This window comes from Phycodurus eques, chromosome 20 (genome assembly GCF_024500275.1).
Source record: "Phycodurus eques isolate BA_2022a chromosome 20, UOR_Pequ_1.1, whole genome shotgun sequence".
NCBI lineage: Eukaryota > Metazoa > Chordata > Actinopteri > Syngnathiformes > Syngnathidae > Phycodurus > Phycodurus eques.
In genome coordinates this window covers 15,568,640-15,584,896 of record NC_084544.1, presented here as the reverse complement: position 1 = coordinate 15,584,896, position 16,257 = coordinate 15,568,640, and the positions used below count along the sequence as shown (strand labels likewise).

The following is a 16,257-nucleotide window of genomic DNA, read 5'->3' as shown; positions in this document are numbered from 1 at the left end:
TTCAACAATTAGTTTCCTCAGTTCCCAAACGTTTATTGAATGTTGTTAAAAGAAAAGGTGATGTAACACAGTGGTAAACATGACCCTGCCCCAGCTTTTATGGAATGTGTTGCAGCCATAAAAGTCTAAGTTAATGATTGTTTGCTAAAAACAATAATTGATCAGTTTGAACATTAAATATCTTGTCATTGTAGTGTATTCAATTAAATATAGGTTGAACATGATTTGCAAATCATTGTATTCTGTTTTTTGTTTAACACAGCGTCCTAACTTCATTGGAATTGGGGTTGTAAATTATCAAACAAATATAACCAGAGTGACTTAAAATGTTTTAAAATGATATCACTTAAGGAAAAAAAAAAACTTAAAAGTTACCTGTCCTGGTAATTACCCCCTTGTTAAATCATAAATTGTAGCTAATCACAATTTTTGGTTAATTTTCACTGATCACATCCAAACCTGATTACCTCCAGACTTGTTCAATTAAGAAATCACTGAAACAGAATTTGTCCTGATAAAATCAAGTCAGGCAAAAGATCTAAAAAAGCTCCAACACAATGACATTATCCCCCAAAAAATCCAGAGAGAAATACCCGGCGTGAAATAAAGTAATTGACATCTATCAGTCCTGGAAAGGGTTACAAAAGCTATTTCTACAGTTTTATGATTCTATCAAATCATAAGAATAGCTGTTATCCTCACTTGGAGAAAACATGGAACAGTGGTGAACCTTCCCAGGAGTGGCCAGCCTACAAAGACTACCCCAAGAGAAAAGTAATGACTCATCCAGGAGGCCACAAAGGAACTCAGGACAACTTCGAAAGAATTGCAGGGCCTCCCTTGCCTCAATTCAGGTCAGTGTTCATGACACAACAAGAAGGAAGAGACTGGGCAAAAATGGGACCCATAGCAGAGTTCCAAGGCAAAAACCACTGCTGACCGAAAAGAGCATAAAGGCTCGTCTTACTTTTGGTAAAGCAAAAAAAAACATCTGAATGATTCCCAAGACTTTTGGGAGAATATTATATGGACTGGTGAGATGAAACTTGAGCTTTTTGGAAGGTGTGTGTCTTGTTACATCTGGTGTAAATGGAGCACAGCATTTCAGGAAAAGAACCTCATTCAACTGTCAAACGTAGTGGTGGTAGTATGTTGGTCTTGGGCTGTTTTGCTCCTTCAGGACCTGGAAAATGTGATTAATGGAACCAATTCTGCTCTTTAACAGAAAATCCTACAGCACAATGTTCAGCCATCGATTTGTGACCTCAAAATGAATCATACTTGGATTCTGCAGCAGGATAACGATCCAAAACACTCTAAGTCAATTTATGAATGGCTTAAAAAAAAAAAAACTAAATTAAGGTTTTGGAGTGGCCTCGTCAAAGTCCAGACTTGAATCTGGACTTAAAAAGGCCGTTCTTGCTCGAAAACCCTCCATTTTGGCTGAATTCAAAAAATTCTGCAAGGAAAAGTGGCAGGATCGGGGCAGGATCTCATCCCCGAACTCGAGAGGGCACTCCACCCTTTTCCGATTGAGGACCATGGTCTCAGATTTAGAGGTGCTTATTTTAATCCCAGCCGCTTCACACTCATCTCCCACTCCAGTGAGAGTCACAGCTTGATTAAGCCAACAGAACCACATCACATCACCTGCAAAAAGCAAAGATGCAATACTGAGGTCACCAAACCGCACCCCCTCTACGCCTCGGCTGCGCCTAGAAATTCTGTCCAGAATATTTAGGTAGAGGGCAGCCTTGGCGCGCAGTCCAACCCTCACTGGAAACAAGTCTGACTTACTGCCATCAATGTGGACCAAACTGTGACACTGGTCATACAGGGACCGAACAGCCTGTATCTGGGGTTTCGGTACTCCATACTCCCGAAGCACCCTCCACAGGACTCCCCGAGGAACACGGTCGAACAACTTTTCCAACTCCACAAAACATGTAGACTGGGTTGGGTGAAGTCCCATGCACCCTCGAGGACCCTGCTGAGGGTGTATAGCTGGTCCACTGTTCTACGGCCAGGACGAAAACCACACTGCTCCTCCTGTATCTGAGATTCGACTTCCCGCTGGACCCTCCTCTCCAGCACCCCTGAATAGACCATACCAGGGTGGTTGATCCCCCTGTAATTGGAACACACCCTCCAGTCCCCCTTTTTAAAAAGGGGGACCACCACTCCAGTCTACCAAACCAGAGGCACTGTCCCTGATGTCCACACGATGTTGCAGAGGCATGTCAACCAGGACAGCCCCACAACATCCAGAACCTTTAGGAACTCCGGACGAATCTCATCCACCCCCGGGGCCTTGCCACCAAGGAGCTTTTTAACCACCTCACTGACCTCAACCCCAAAGATAGGAAGAGCAACTCACCTTGGAGACCCCAAACATTGCTTCCTCATGGGAAGGGCTATCGGTGGAATTGAGGTCTTCGAAGTATTCTCCCCACAGACTCACAACCTCTTGAGTCGAGGTCAGCAGTGCCCCAAAGCTGCATTCTGCTTTGCCAGCCGGTATCCATCAGGTCCCTCAGGAGTCCCACAGGCCAAAAAGGCCCGATAGGACTCCTTCAGCTTGACGGAATCCTCACAGTTGTGTCCACCAACGGTTTCAGATTGCCGCCACGACAGGCACCGACCACCTTACAGCCACAGCTCCAGTCGGCCGCCTCAGCAATGGAGGCGCGGACCATAGTCCACTCTGACTCAATGTCCCCCATGTCCCCTGGGACGTGGGTGAAGTTCTACCGGAGGTGGGAGTTGAAACTCCTTCTGACAGGGGACTCTGCCAGATGTTCCCAGCAGACCTTCACAATACGTTTGGGCCTGCTAGGTCGGACCGGCATCTTCCTCACCATCGGAGCCAACTCGCCACCAGGTGGTGATCAGTTGACCGCTCCGCCCCTCTCTTCACCCGAGTGTCTCAGACATGCGGCCGCAAGTCCAATGACACGACCACAAAATCGATTATCAAACTGCGACCTAGGGTGTCCTGCTGCCAAGTATGCTTATCAACACTCTTATGCTTGAACATGGTGTTCGTTATGGACAATCCGTGATGAGCACGTAAGTCCAATGACAGAACACCACTCGGGCTCTGATCAAGGGGAACGTTCCTCCCAATCACGCCCTTCCAGGTCTGACTGTCATTACCCACGTGAGCATTAAAGTCCCCCAGCAGAACGATGGATTACCAGCGGGAGCGCTATCCAGCACCCCGTCCATGTACTCCAAAAAGGGTGGGTACTCTGAACTGCTGTTTGGTGCATAGGCACAAACAACAGTCAGGACCCGTACCCCCACCCGAAGGCAGAGGGAGGCTACGCTCTCGTCCACCGGGGTGAACGCCAATGTACAGGCGCTGAGCCGGAGGGCAATAAGTACACCCACACCTATTTGGCGCCTCTCACAGTGGGCAACTGCAGAGTGGAAGTGAGTCCAACCCCTCTCAAAAGGACTAGTACCAGAGCCCAAGCCGTGTGAAGAGGCGAGCCTGACTACATCTGGTCGGAACTACTCGACCTCACACATTAGCTCGGGCTCCCTCCCTGCCAAAGAGGTGACATTTCACGTCCCTAGAGACAGCTGCTGTAGCCAGGGATCGGATCGCCAAGGTCGCTGCCTTCAACCACCGTCCAGCTCACACCAAGCCCGACTCCTGTGGCCCCTCCCACAGGTGGTGAGCCCATGGGGAGGGGGACCCACGTTACCCTTTCAAGCTGTGCCCGGCTGGGCCCCCTAAACCTAATAACTGGTTGGGTCGTCCTCAGCCGCAGCAATTGAAATCAAGCGTTTTCTATAATTGGCAATGAGTCTTTCGCATCTTTGTGGAAATATTTTGGTCCATTCTTCTTTGCATAATTGTTTGAATTCAGCAAAAATGGAGGGTTTCCAACCATGAACGGCCTTTTTCAGGTCACGCCAATACATTTCAATCGTATTCAAGTCTGGACTTTGACGAGGCCACTCCAAAGTCATGTTGTTTTTTTAAGCCACTCAGAAGTTAACTTGCAGGAGTGTTTTGATCATTATCCTGCTACAGAACCCAAGTACGCTTCAGCTTGAGGAACAAAATGATGGCTGAACATTCTCCTTCAGGATTTTCTGTTAAAGAGGAGAGTTCATGGATCCATCAATCACAGCAAGTTGTTCAGGTCCTGAAGGAGTGAAACACTACCACCACCATGTTTGACTGCTGGTATGATTTTCCATCCATCCATTTTCCACACCGCTTATCCTCAATAGGGTCGCGGGCGTGCGACCATTTATCCCAGCTATCTTCTGGCAAGAGGCGGGGTACCTCCTGAACTGGTTGCAGGACACAACCCACGGAGGGACGGGGAGAACATGCAAACTCCACACAGACGAGGCCGGATTTGAACCCCGGTCCTCAGAACTGTGAGGCAGACATGCTAAACCAGTCGGCCGACGTGCTAACGCGTCGTCCACCTTGCTACCTGGTATGATGTTCTCTTTCTGAAATGGTGTCCTAAATTTACACCAGATGTAACGAGGCGCACTACCTTCCAAAAGGCTCAACTTTGATCTTTTCAGTCCATAATCGGAATAGAAGACTCCATGTAAACCAGGCTAGTCTTGCAACTCTTTTCTTTATTTCAGAGCCAGGGGGGATCCATATCAGACCCAAGGGGATCCATATCACAGAGTCAAGAAAACAATTTAATAGAGAAACAAGAAAGGAAGCTACACTAATAATAATGATTGAAAACAAAAAAAATTAAAATAAGGGCGTTTATTTTTTCATGATTTCAGAGGCATTTAAAAAAACAACTGTTTATCGTGATCGAGTTTTTGGGGAAATGTATTGTCCTAGAAAAATTGTGACAGGCCTGTCCAGGCCTGTAATGCAAATGTCTTCAGTTCCTGTTTGTTCTTGGATTATTTTCCCTACAGTTTTGTCTTCAACAAGTGAAATCCCTGCTCGATTGGATTCAGGTGATTGACTTGGCCATTGTATAACTTTTCATCTCTTTTACATAAAAAAAAAAACCTCTTTTGGTTGCCGTTCACAGTATGGTTCGGGTCATTGTCCATCTGTTCTGCGAAGTGCCATCCAGTGAGTTCTGAAGCATTTGCCTGAATATGAATAGATATCGGAAAAGGCTCTTCAGAATGAATCCTGCTGCATTTGTTAGCAGTCACAGCAATAAATAAAAGGTAACCAGTTCCATTGGCAGCCATACATGCCCACGCCATGACACTATCAACACCATGCTTCACTGACAGTTGGTATGTTTTGAATCATGAGCAGTTATTTTCCTTCTCCATACTCCTTTCTTCCCATCATTCTGGTACAAGTTATTTGTTTCATCTGTCCATAGGATGTTGATCTAGAACTGTAAAGGCTTTTTTAAAGATGTTTGGCCAACAAATTTGAGCTCACCTATTGTTTACATCTTGTGGCCATCCTTCTGTATTGTTATTAAAATTGATGGGTCCGAAGACATCCCCACCCCCCACCCCCTTCTTCGAACACCGGACCAGAATCACCAACTCTCCTCCAAGTCCTACTCTGCTTCCTGGGAACACATAAGCAGAGTAAACATTCGACATAGCCCTCAACTGGGTTATGACAGAAGGTCTGGGCTAAGACAATTTAGCACAGTCTGATCACTATGGTCTGCCAACAATACCTGGCAGATCAAAGAACAAATGTCTCTCAAAGTCTGGCAGCTGCAAGATAGCCGAGACTCCCCACTGAGAACTGAAGACATCGTGTGCTCCATCAATGGTGGAGTGACAGCGCACCCAAGAGAAGGAGAACAGGACTGACTTCTTTACCATGTGCCAATGAAAATAATTCATCAAACCTGTGTGGTGCTGGTCTCTGAAAATGACTCATTACAGTCAGCCACATCCATCAGGTTTTTTTTTTTTTTTTTTTAAATATTTGCCGTTCTTAGAGATCCAGTCTTTTCTCCCCTATCCTGCCTTTTATTGCAATTTTGCAAAACCTGTAGAAGTAGACAAAATTGACAAAATCATTGGACTGTGTCTGCAGTGATGCGATCTTTGTATCGGTCCGTTGTGGTAAGAAAGGAGTTAAGCCGAAAAGCCCTCACCTATGGTCACGAGCTGTGGAGGGGCTCAGAGAAGAGCCGCTGCTCCTCTACATTGAGAGGAGTCAGATGAGGTGGCTGGGGCATCTGATTCGGATGCCTCCCCGGTGAGGGGACGACCCAGGACACGCTGAAGAGACTACGTCTCTCGGCTAGCCTGGCAACGCCTCGGGACCCCCCCCCCACCCCGGAAGAGCAGGATGAAGTGGCTGGGGAGAGGGAAGTCTGGGCGTCCCTGCTAAAGCTACTGCCCCCGCGACCCGACCTCGGATAAGCGGTAGAAAATGGATGGATGGATGGCATTGGACTGTGTTTCTGTGTGTCTGAAATTAAAGATATTTCTAGGGATCTTAAGAACTAATCACTCATATTATTGTAGCAAACCGTCATAAAACTGATTTAACAAGGGTCTGTCATTGCGCCGACCGATTTATTTAAACAAATAATAATAATCCCCCTTTTTGAATGATAGTATACAAGCTGTTATTCATATTCAAAGTCAACCAAACCGATTCGTGGTCGCTGGAGGTACTCCAGACATTCCTTCGTGAATCCACAACAAATTAATTCTAATTAATTTGGTAACCGATTTTGGCTACAGATGGTGCAGGCCCCTGTGAGGCCGACATTAAGTCCTTTCTGTGTCGAGTGCACAAAAACACTTTAATACGAATTTCCATGCAACGTGCCAGGGCGTGACCATATCCACCATTTTACATGTGGCAATGCCATCAACGCAACCAGGTCAGAGTCCAGGACCCACTGTTTCAGAGTGCAGTCATTTCTGAATTATATAGACATCAGAGAATTAAGTTGTATGCATAAATTTAAAAGAAAATGGTCACCTTAATAAGGTAAGGGTCCCTTTCCCACCCTAATCCTAGTTTAACACATCCTAAATCACCTTAAGCCCCTAACCCTAGCACTAAACCTAACCATAACTTAGCTAGATAACGCTGTAGCAGCCCAGCAAACCTCTTGGCAGGGGCGACGTTCCCGCCAAAGTCTCTCTCTCTATCCATCCATCCATCCATCCCTCTCTCTCTCTCTCTCTCTCTCTCTCTCTCTCTCGATCCATCCATCTCTCTCTCTCTCTCTCACACAAGTATGTCAAAAACACAAGGTATTTGTGTCCGGTACTTGGAGCCACTCTTGTATGACAATATTTTGACAATAAATACTTTTGAGACATAAAAACACACTACGGAGAGTCACTTAGCTTCTAGCAATTGAATGGCAAGAGGGAAGAAGTTGTTGGAATGTCTGCTGGTTTTCGTTTGCATTGATCGATAGCGCCTATCTGAGGGAAGGAGAAGGAAGAGGCGGTGACCAGGATGTGGAGGGTCCGAGAGGATTTTGCATGCTCTTGTCTTAGTTCTGGCAGCGTGCAAGTCCTCAATGGTGGGTAGGGGGGTACCGACAATCCTTTTAGCAGTTTTGATTGTCCGTTGCAGTCGGAGTTTGTCCTTTTTTGTGGCAGCACCAAACCAGACTGTGATGGAAGAACACAGGATTGATTCGATGACTGCTGTGTAGAACTGCCTCGACAGCTCTTGTGGCAGGCCGTGCTTCCTCAGAAGCCGCAGGAAGTACATCCTCTGCTGGGCCTTTTTGAGGATGGAGTTGATGTTGATCCCCCACTTCAGGTCCTGAGAGATTGGAACTTGAAGGTCTCGACGCAAGCCAGTTGGACAGCGTCAGGGGCAGCTGTGGCGAAGAATTTTTCCTGAAGTCCACGATCATCCCTACAGTCTTGAGCTTGTTCAGCTCAAGGTTCCAAAGCTCCAGCTGCTATATTCAGTTATACTCAGCTCCCTCGTCGTAATTGCACAGTGTTTTGGACAACCATATGCAGCGCAATGTGCTGGCATCCTTGTTCTTTCGGGTCTCTTGTTCAAAAACATGGAGTCGCTGTTGGCACGCAGCTCAAAAGAGGTGAGTTTAATCTACCTTTTTTCATATCTATGGTCCATACTGCATTCGCATCGCATACATATCTGATATTCACGCATAGGTATCTTTTCACATATTGTACGAAAGAAGCCTGGGTCGGATTTGAAAAAAATATATATATATATATCGTAACTGTACTGTAAGCGGTACTGAAAATGGATTGATAGACATTGACATGGGGTAAAAAAAAAAAAAAATGAATGTAATCGGAATTGACCTGCAGTGGGAACATTGCCCAAGAGAAACTTGCTTTCCACATTAATTCCAGGCACAAACTACAAGAGAAAGCAAACCTAAATTATTTCAAGGAATTAATGAATATTGTAGAAAATACGGGAGGCAAAATGTTAGATTTACAAGCTAGAGTAGATACTGTAACTTTTACATTCAAAAGGCAAAATCAGCTTATATTAGATCAAAGGGCGCGGCAAGGTGGACGACTGGATAGAGCGTCTGTCTCGCAGTTCTGAGGACCGGGGTTCAATCCCCGGCCCCGCCTGTGTGGAGTTTGCATGTTCTCCCCGTGCCTTGCATGGCTTTTCTCCGGGCACTCCGGTTTCCTCCCACATCCCCAAAACATGCATGGTAGGTTAATTGACAACTCTAAATTGCCCGTCGGTGTGAATGTGAGTGCGAATGGTTGTCTGTTTGTATGTGCCCTGCGATTGGCCGGCCACCAGTTGAGGGTGTACCCCGCCTCCTGCTCGATGACAGCTGGGACAGGCTCCAGCACGCCCGCGACCCTAGTGGGGAGAAGCGGCTCACAAAATGGATGGATAGTTCAAAGGGGAAATGGATAGAACAAGGAGAAAAATAAATCTTTTGGGGGGGGGGGGGGGGGGACTGAAAAGATGACAACAAAGGCCAATTTTAACCAAACCATTTATTCATAGAGTTCTAAAATGTCAGCCATTGTTTTTAGTTTACAGGAAAGAAGCTGAGGATACATTTTAGGATAAAGTTAAAACTGGTTAAAACCTAACAAGCCTAGATTGGAGATAATGATTATGAATGTTTTATTTTCTGATTAGACCTTGGATTCTTTTTTTTTCTTCATCATAAAATATATAATATATGTGGGCGTTTATTTGATTTCGGGCACTTCTGATTTTCATTTTTTTTCAAAAATAAAATGTCATCTAAAACGATATATACCTACCTTACCTTAATTCTCATCTTTCGGTGACTCAGAATCTGTTCATGTCCATATATAATGATTTAAGATTTTTTATTTGTTTTATTTTAGTCTTTTTGTCACGTACCCTCGAGAAATTTCATTTCCGCCCAAAATGGCATATTGATTAAAAATTGATTGATCTTGTGATGGTAATGACATTAAAAAAAAAAACTGTACTAGGGACAGGGTGACAATTGTAAAATACACAAAAATGTCAAACTATACTAATATTAACCTGACATTTTAGACAACCCTTATAATTAGGCACGCCCACTGCTGGTTATTGAAAAAATAGATTAAAATATATTTTTCCTTTTATATTTTACATCAAGGACACAAAAAGGCCCGTTAATGAAATAAACACCCATGTACTGTTCTGTACATATGCGGATGCTCAGTGCTTAAATTTCAAATGTGGCAATGTTTATAGCATTTGCATGCGAGGTTTTGATTAATAAAGATGAATCAAAAATACAAAACTGCTTTCCACATTGAGAATCTTTAAAAAAGAAAAGAAAAACTTTTGACAATCTTCTTGGGCCGCAGCAACAATCACAATTCAGAACATCGATTACATTTGTTTGTTTTTTTGTACTGTCGACACTCCAGTTCGGTAGGTGGCGGTAGTACACCAACAAAGGAAATGCGTCACTTCTCTCGCGTGTTGAAAATGCATGCTGGGTAATATTACACTCTCTTTCCGGCTGGTACGCCATCATGTAAGCCATGTTTCATGCCATTCTTAGAAATACAATCTATCTAAATCTTATTTAATACGTGTGCATCCTTTTACTAATCGTGAGGCGTTGTGTATACAAAAGAACTGTGAGCAGGTGGTGCTGATTATTAGCCGACTTTATATGTGTTGATGCTATTTTTTTCGGCTTATCAAGCGACGCTACGGGAAATGGACGTTGGTCCTGCAATACTCAGTGGGTCAGATTCCATGTTAAATTGGATGGTGTCGAACTAACAGCATTTAATTGGTAATTTTCCACTGCGCCGACCAGTCACGTGACCAACATCGCTACGTATATACCGTTAAATCGTGACGCGTCGGTCTGAAAATCGTGTCGGTCTGGGCTCCCGTGTACTACGCGAGAGGCGTCCATAGTTGATGCAGTAATTTTGGGTGTAAGAAGTTGGGCAATTGTGCGGGAAGGGAGAAACGCTGTGGTTACGCTCTTCACTAAATGTTGTTTTTCTTTATGAAATGGTTTTGTTGTTCACAGATAAAGCAACATGGGGGCATATCGGTATATGCAGGAGTTGTGGCGCAAGAAGCAGTCCGATGTGATGCGCTTTCTGCTTCGTGTGCGCTGCTGGCAGTACCGTCAACTGTCAAACCTTCACCGGGCACCAAGACCTACTAGACCTGATAAAGCCCGAAGGCTGGGATACAAGGCCAAACAAGGTGAATGAACTGATGGAACATGTTCTCCGCGAAGTTAGGTTCGTGGTGCGATTACGCTTAAGTAGGGCTGAACCGTTGTAGGGGGAAAATTGAATTGCAATTTTTCTGGGAGATATGATTTCGATCCACTGTTTTCTTCAAATCAGTGCGCTATTCATTATGTATAGTAACATTTACAAATTCATCAAAGCATCACAAATTACTCTATAATGCAAGGATGCTAAAAAAGGCTGTGTGAGGCAGCAAGCAAGAACGACCATATCAACTTGCAAATCATGCGAAATTTGCCGTTTTGAACTCAAAGTAGGCCAGTTACGTGATGAGTTTTTACTTTGGGGGGTTTAGTTCACCAATCAAACGACCAAAAGTCACGTGACCTCACACGACGTTCACTTGACTTATTACATTTATTTGACCTTAAGCTATAAAGTGGGGAAAGTATGCAAAAAATAAAAGAATTTGAGAAGGGGTCAAATACTTTTTCACGGCACTGTAACTGGATAAAATCAACGTTTTTTATGAGAATATTCGAGTACTAAAATATTCGATAGGTGCTGTCTACTTTGTCATAGTTTTGTTTTATAATACCTCTGCTTTGGGTCGATAAACCTGCAATTAATTGCTCACCAAAATGAGAAATTAAGAAATGAGCAAAACTGCTCCTCAAAGAAAAACAATTCGAGCCTTGTCAAAGATGTGTAATTTTGAGACCTATCATTATGTACATCTCAAAACTCGGTGCACTGTGGTGCAAAATAGTACAAATGAATGCAAAAAATATTGTGGCTATTATAAATATTAAATTTTGACCTTAAAAGCTCCTCGTCCTGGCTTACGTAGGCAGTAACAAATTAATTTCTACTTTACGGGCGTGTGCATTACCTGTACTATTTTTTTTTTTTGTCGAGGCACTTTTTAATTTATCTCACTGCTGTTCAGGTTGCTTTCTGCTGCAATGTGGTTAAAGCCACACACAGTCATGTTAAATATACTGTACACCTAAGAACTTTTTCTGGTGTTTCGCGACTGAACATTTCTCATTAGCATGCTATCGCTTCTTGCTCGTAGTGTCGCGTGCTTGGCTGAATCTCGTCCACCTTTAGTGGCAGCGGTGCATGTCACAGGTGTAACCTGTTCGCCGCCACAGAAGCGAGGGTTGGTTACTGAGAGTAGAGGATCCGCACCGCCACGCCAGCAAGTGCAGCTGTGGTGGACTTACATGCAGCAAATTAGCTTAGCGCCACGCCTTGTAGCATTGCAAGCTCCCGGGTGGATGTGTTATTTTTTTAACCAGCTCAGAGCTGATTGGTTTGCGTGACCTGTCCACGAGCAGCAGGCCATTTCTGATTGGCAAGCTTGGGGTATATACGAGATACTATAGTTGACAAACGGGAGCGCTGAAGAAGAAAAAACATGACTCCAAATGACTTCAAAGTATTTGTGGCTGAGGAATGGGGATTGCTTTAGTAACAATGTAACTGTTTAAACTTGCATATGATTTAGGCAATGCACAATGTGACTTCTTTTATTTGATTTAAACAGGTTATGTCATTTACCGTATCCGTGTGCGCCGTGGAGGTCGTAAACGCCCTGTGCCCAAGGGTGCCACTTATGGAAAACCAGTGCACCATGGTGTTAACCAGATCAAGTTTGCCCGCAGTTTGCAGTCAACCGCTGAGGTATGTCCCCGTAATTTTACGCTGGCCCAGCTACCTACGACCTCCAGCTGAGGCAGCTAAATACTGTGCCGAGCTGTGGTATCAACACACCGTAGGTTACTAATTGTCACCACCGTGGCAGTGAATAAGATACGCTTCTGAAAAGTATCTTAATCACACAGGGAGGACGAGGAGTTAACAGGAGAAAGACGAAGATGCCATGCTAATTGCTAAGCTATAGTGATAGGAAGTCGCAAAACACAGCAATAAGTGATTGGGTGATACAGGAAACTTGTCACATAGGTACTGGCTGGAACCGTGTTATAGAATCAGAATCATCTTTATTAGCCAAGTATGTCCAAAACACACACAAGGAATTTGTCTCCGGTAGTTGGAGCCGCTCTAGTACGACAACAGTCAATTGACAGAGAACACTTTGGATACAGAAAGACATTGAGAAAAACACTGAGAAATGTTTGACAATTGTGCAAAAAGATGTCGAGTCCTCTCGAATGACTAATACTGCAATAGTCCGGTGCAATGACCATTGTGCGAAGGGCGCCGAGACTTCAGGAGAATAGTACGATAACCAAGTTTGAAGAGCAAAAAAGCAGGCAAATTAATGTCTTGCTCGAGCAGAGGTGTCAAACACTTTTGGTTGCAAGCCCCACGTTGCAGTTACGGTTTCCTTCGGAGGGCCTCTATGACGGAATGCATATAAATGTGTGATAACTAGGGTTGGGCACCGATTGGTACATTCTGGTACTCCCGGAATCATTCAAATTAAATAATGTTGGTACCCAGTTTTTATGCCTACAGTCCACCGAGCCTGAAGTGGCAAAAACCAACGAAAAACGCGTAGAAGACGTGATTGTGGCCAATGGCGGCGGCGAACAAAGGGTTTTGAAATAAATGACCAGTCGACTCATTGCAATACTTGGAATAAGATTATATTGTGCAAGGGAGGCTTTCACAATGTGTAGAAGTCTGACATGCTCCCTCCTGCTCCAAGCCTCAGCCTCCACCGCACAGAACGTAAGTGAAGTCAAATTGGGCGAGTGAAACAATAAAATACGTCGCAGCTAACAAGTTAATCGGTTGCTTGGACTTTTGCACTGATGGATTTAAGCGTTTATTTTGTCTTCAAAACCAACGTAAGGGCCGATGACAAGAAAGAGTGGGAAGAAAAAAAAGCTTCACAATGAGCTAAAACTTCACCAAATGTCAAACTGGCAACTTTCCATCACAATGAATTGTGACAAAATTCCCATGAACACTAACCTTGTGCCTCATCGGTGGGTAGGTAAACAAATCAATTTCTGTCCATTTTCTGAGCTGCTTCTCCTCACGGGTCGCGGGACGAATCAATTTCATTAATTATTTTTCTTGTCGTCTCTGTTAACTTTTCTTTTAATAATTCACCGGTGTTGTGTGACGTACATTTTTGTGCCAAAATGCTTAGTTCCGGATCTAGCCTCTGGGCTTTGAGTTTTAACGCCTATCGTCTGGAGAGAAAATCTTGTAATACATAACGCCAGACAGCCACACAAGGACCGGAACCCGGAAATTAATTAATACGTCACCGTACATCACTTAAGAAGTGAAGTGAAGTTTGAAAGTACATTTATTCAGCGCTGAAGACTGTGACCAAATTGGTCGCGTGTGAGACATTTTGTCAGCTTGTGCGATTAAATATTTCATCTTGTCGCACTTGCACAGTGCATGTTTTATTGGTTGAACACACACACACACACTGAAATTTCCTTAATAACTTCAGTAGAAAATAAACCAAGCTCAACAGCGCATAGAAGTATGCTAGTGATGCACTGAAATGAAAAATTCTTGACCAAAACTGAAAACCAAACTGAGGGACCTAAAGCCGAAATGCCAAAATTTGCATTGCAACACAAAGCGCTTTACATTAGACTATTCAAATAAATCAAACCCGGAATTATTCCTAAAACTATGCCAATTTTTAGTAAAATTGCATCTATGGCTATGATTGCATCGCTGTCCACTTACAGAAATTCACTTCCAGAACAAGTCTGATTTAACAAGTCTGTTTAAAATTATGAACATTACTGCGGGACAGTTATTGCGGTGTATTATGTAATAGGATAAAAATAAATCTGCATACCGTTACATTTCATGACATAATCATTACTCTATAATCGTACATTTTTGCTTCAATATTTTTAAGTATTTATTGCATGAACCCGGGAAGAACAGGGGCATTTGCAGCCAAATGTCTTCTCTTGCAGCATTAGAGCAGCAATAGTGATACAGGAAATACAAAAATAGCATGCAACTGTTCCCTTGTGGGACGAATAAAGGTTGTATTATAAAGATTAATTATATGAATATACTTTAAAATTATGGGTTCATTTTCTCAAGTGACATGGCAGCAGTGATGTAATAATTCCTTTCCCATTTACGGTTCCTGTTACGGCTGTGTCGCATTGTAAACTGCAGTATTTTTGTACTAATTTGCGTGCGATTTTCATTTTCAAAGTTGGGTAATCTCCACTATAACGCAGTTCCAGCAGACTGCGACAAGTTTACTATATTTGGTGTTTTGCGACTTAATGTGATAGCTGAGCAATTAGCATGATGTTCCTGTCTCTCGCTCTCATCCTGATCCAAAATTCACGGTTCGGTTCGTATCTCAGCATTGTGATTTTCTTAAGAAGCACGAAAGCTTATTTAGTTCTTCCTCCCAACAAGTTTTGGGGACAAAGGGGTTGCCCACTAAACGCTGCTGCAGAGTACAGACACGCCGAAGTGTGCGGGACTGTGTTACTGTCATTCTACAATAGAACATTACATCGTGTGATTAAAAACATTTGGCAAGATCCTTTGTACCTCAATGTTGTTGCCTTGTGACCACATCAAATCTATTTCAGCTGATGCCGTAAACTGAAACAATGATCGGCTCTGATTTCCAAAAACGTGATCAGATTGGGTCAAGGCCACTAATAGCCAGTGTACTCTACTTTTCTGCATAGGTGATCATGTGACTTTTCACCATATCTGTACCAATTGTTGATTTGAAGAGTAAAGTGTTTTTCAAAAATATGTATTATACAGGATATAGGTCACATTATTATTGATATATCTTGGTCTCGTTTTTTAAATCTCATAAAAACCTGGCAATCAAACAGACTTATATCCGCTGTCACTGTGGTGTTTTCAGATACGAGTGACTGGACTTGTTTCTCAAGATAGGAGCCGTTGTTTGGCCGATTTAAAAAAAAAAAAAAAATATATATATATATTTGTTAATGTTCCTGTGATTAAGAAATCTAAAACTGTACCCAAACATAATTAGTGCTGTTGTTCCCAAATCATGAGTGACATACAGATTTTGTCCGTCCAAGAAATCATGGTCTGTGTATTTATTTCTATTTGGTTTTTATTTGTGGTCCGAAAGGGCTTGTTAACCAACTTTTGCTTTTACAGGAGCGTGCTGGCCGTCACTGTGGCGGCCTGAGAGTGCTGAACTCCTACTGGGTTGGCGAGGACTCCACCTACAAGTTCTTTGAGGTGATTTTGATAGACCCCTTCCATAAGACTATCAGGCGCAACCCGGACACCCAATGGATCACAAAGGCTGTGCACAAGCACAGAGAGATGCGTGGCCTGACCTCTGCAGGAAAGAAGAGCCGTGGGCTGGGCAAGGGCCACAAGTTCCACCAGACCATCGGAGGTTCTCGTCGTGCAGCCTGGAAGAGGCGTAACACCCTGCAGCTGCACCGTTATCGTTAGAGTTCATGTCTCTGAATCTTCAAAAAAAATTAAAAAAACTTTCTACTGGCAACATGCTCTCGCTTTTTTTTTTTTTTCCTCCACAGGTGCTTGTATTATAAACACTGGCATTTTGCCTAAACCTGTTAAACATATTTGGCAAAATATGGAAAATTACTCAGGAATCTTGTCCAGAGTGATGGAATTAAACTGAACAGCCTATAAATG

General features: G+C 43.5%; 1 protein-coding gene across 1 annotated transcript; it reads left to right on the top strand.

Annotated features, from left to right (window-relative positions):
* The first annotated feature begins 9,855 nt into the window (after window positions 1–9,855).
* rpl15 (ribosomal protein L15) lies at window positions 9,856–16,096 on the top strand. The gene is made up of 4 exons (XM_061665048.1): window positions 9,856–9,932; window positions 10,446–10,627; window positions 12,170–12,306; window positions 15,745–16,096. Exons 2-4 carry the CDS (start codon window positions 10,456–10,458, stop codon window positions 16,048–16,050), a joined length of 615 nt encoding a protein of 204 aa, XP_061521032.1. The 5' UTR covers window positions 9,856–9,932; window positions 10,446–10,455; the 3' UTR covers window positions 16,051–16,096.
* The last annotated feature ends 161 nt before the right edge of the window (window positions 16,097–16,257 follow it).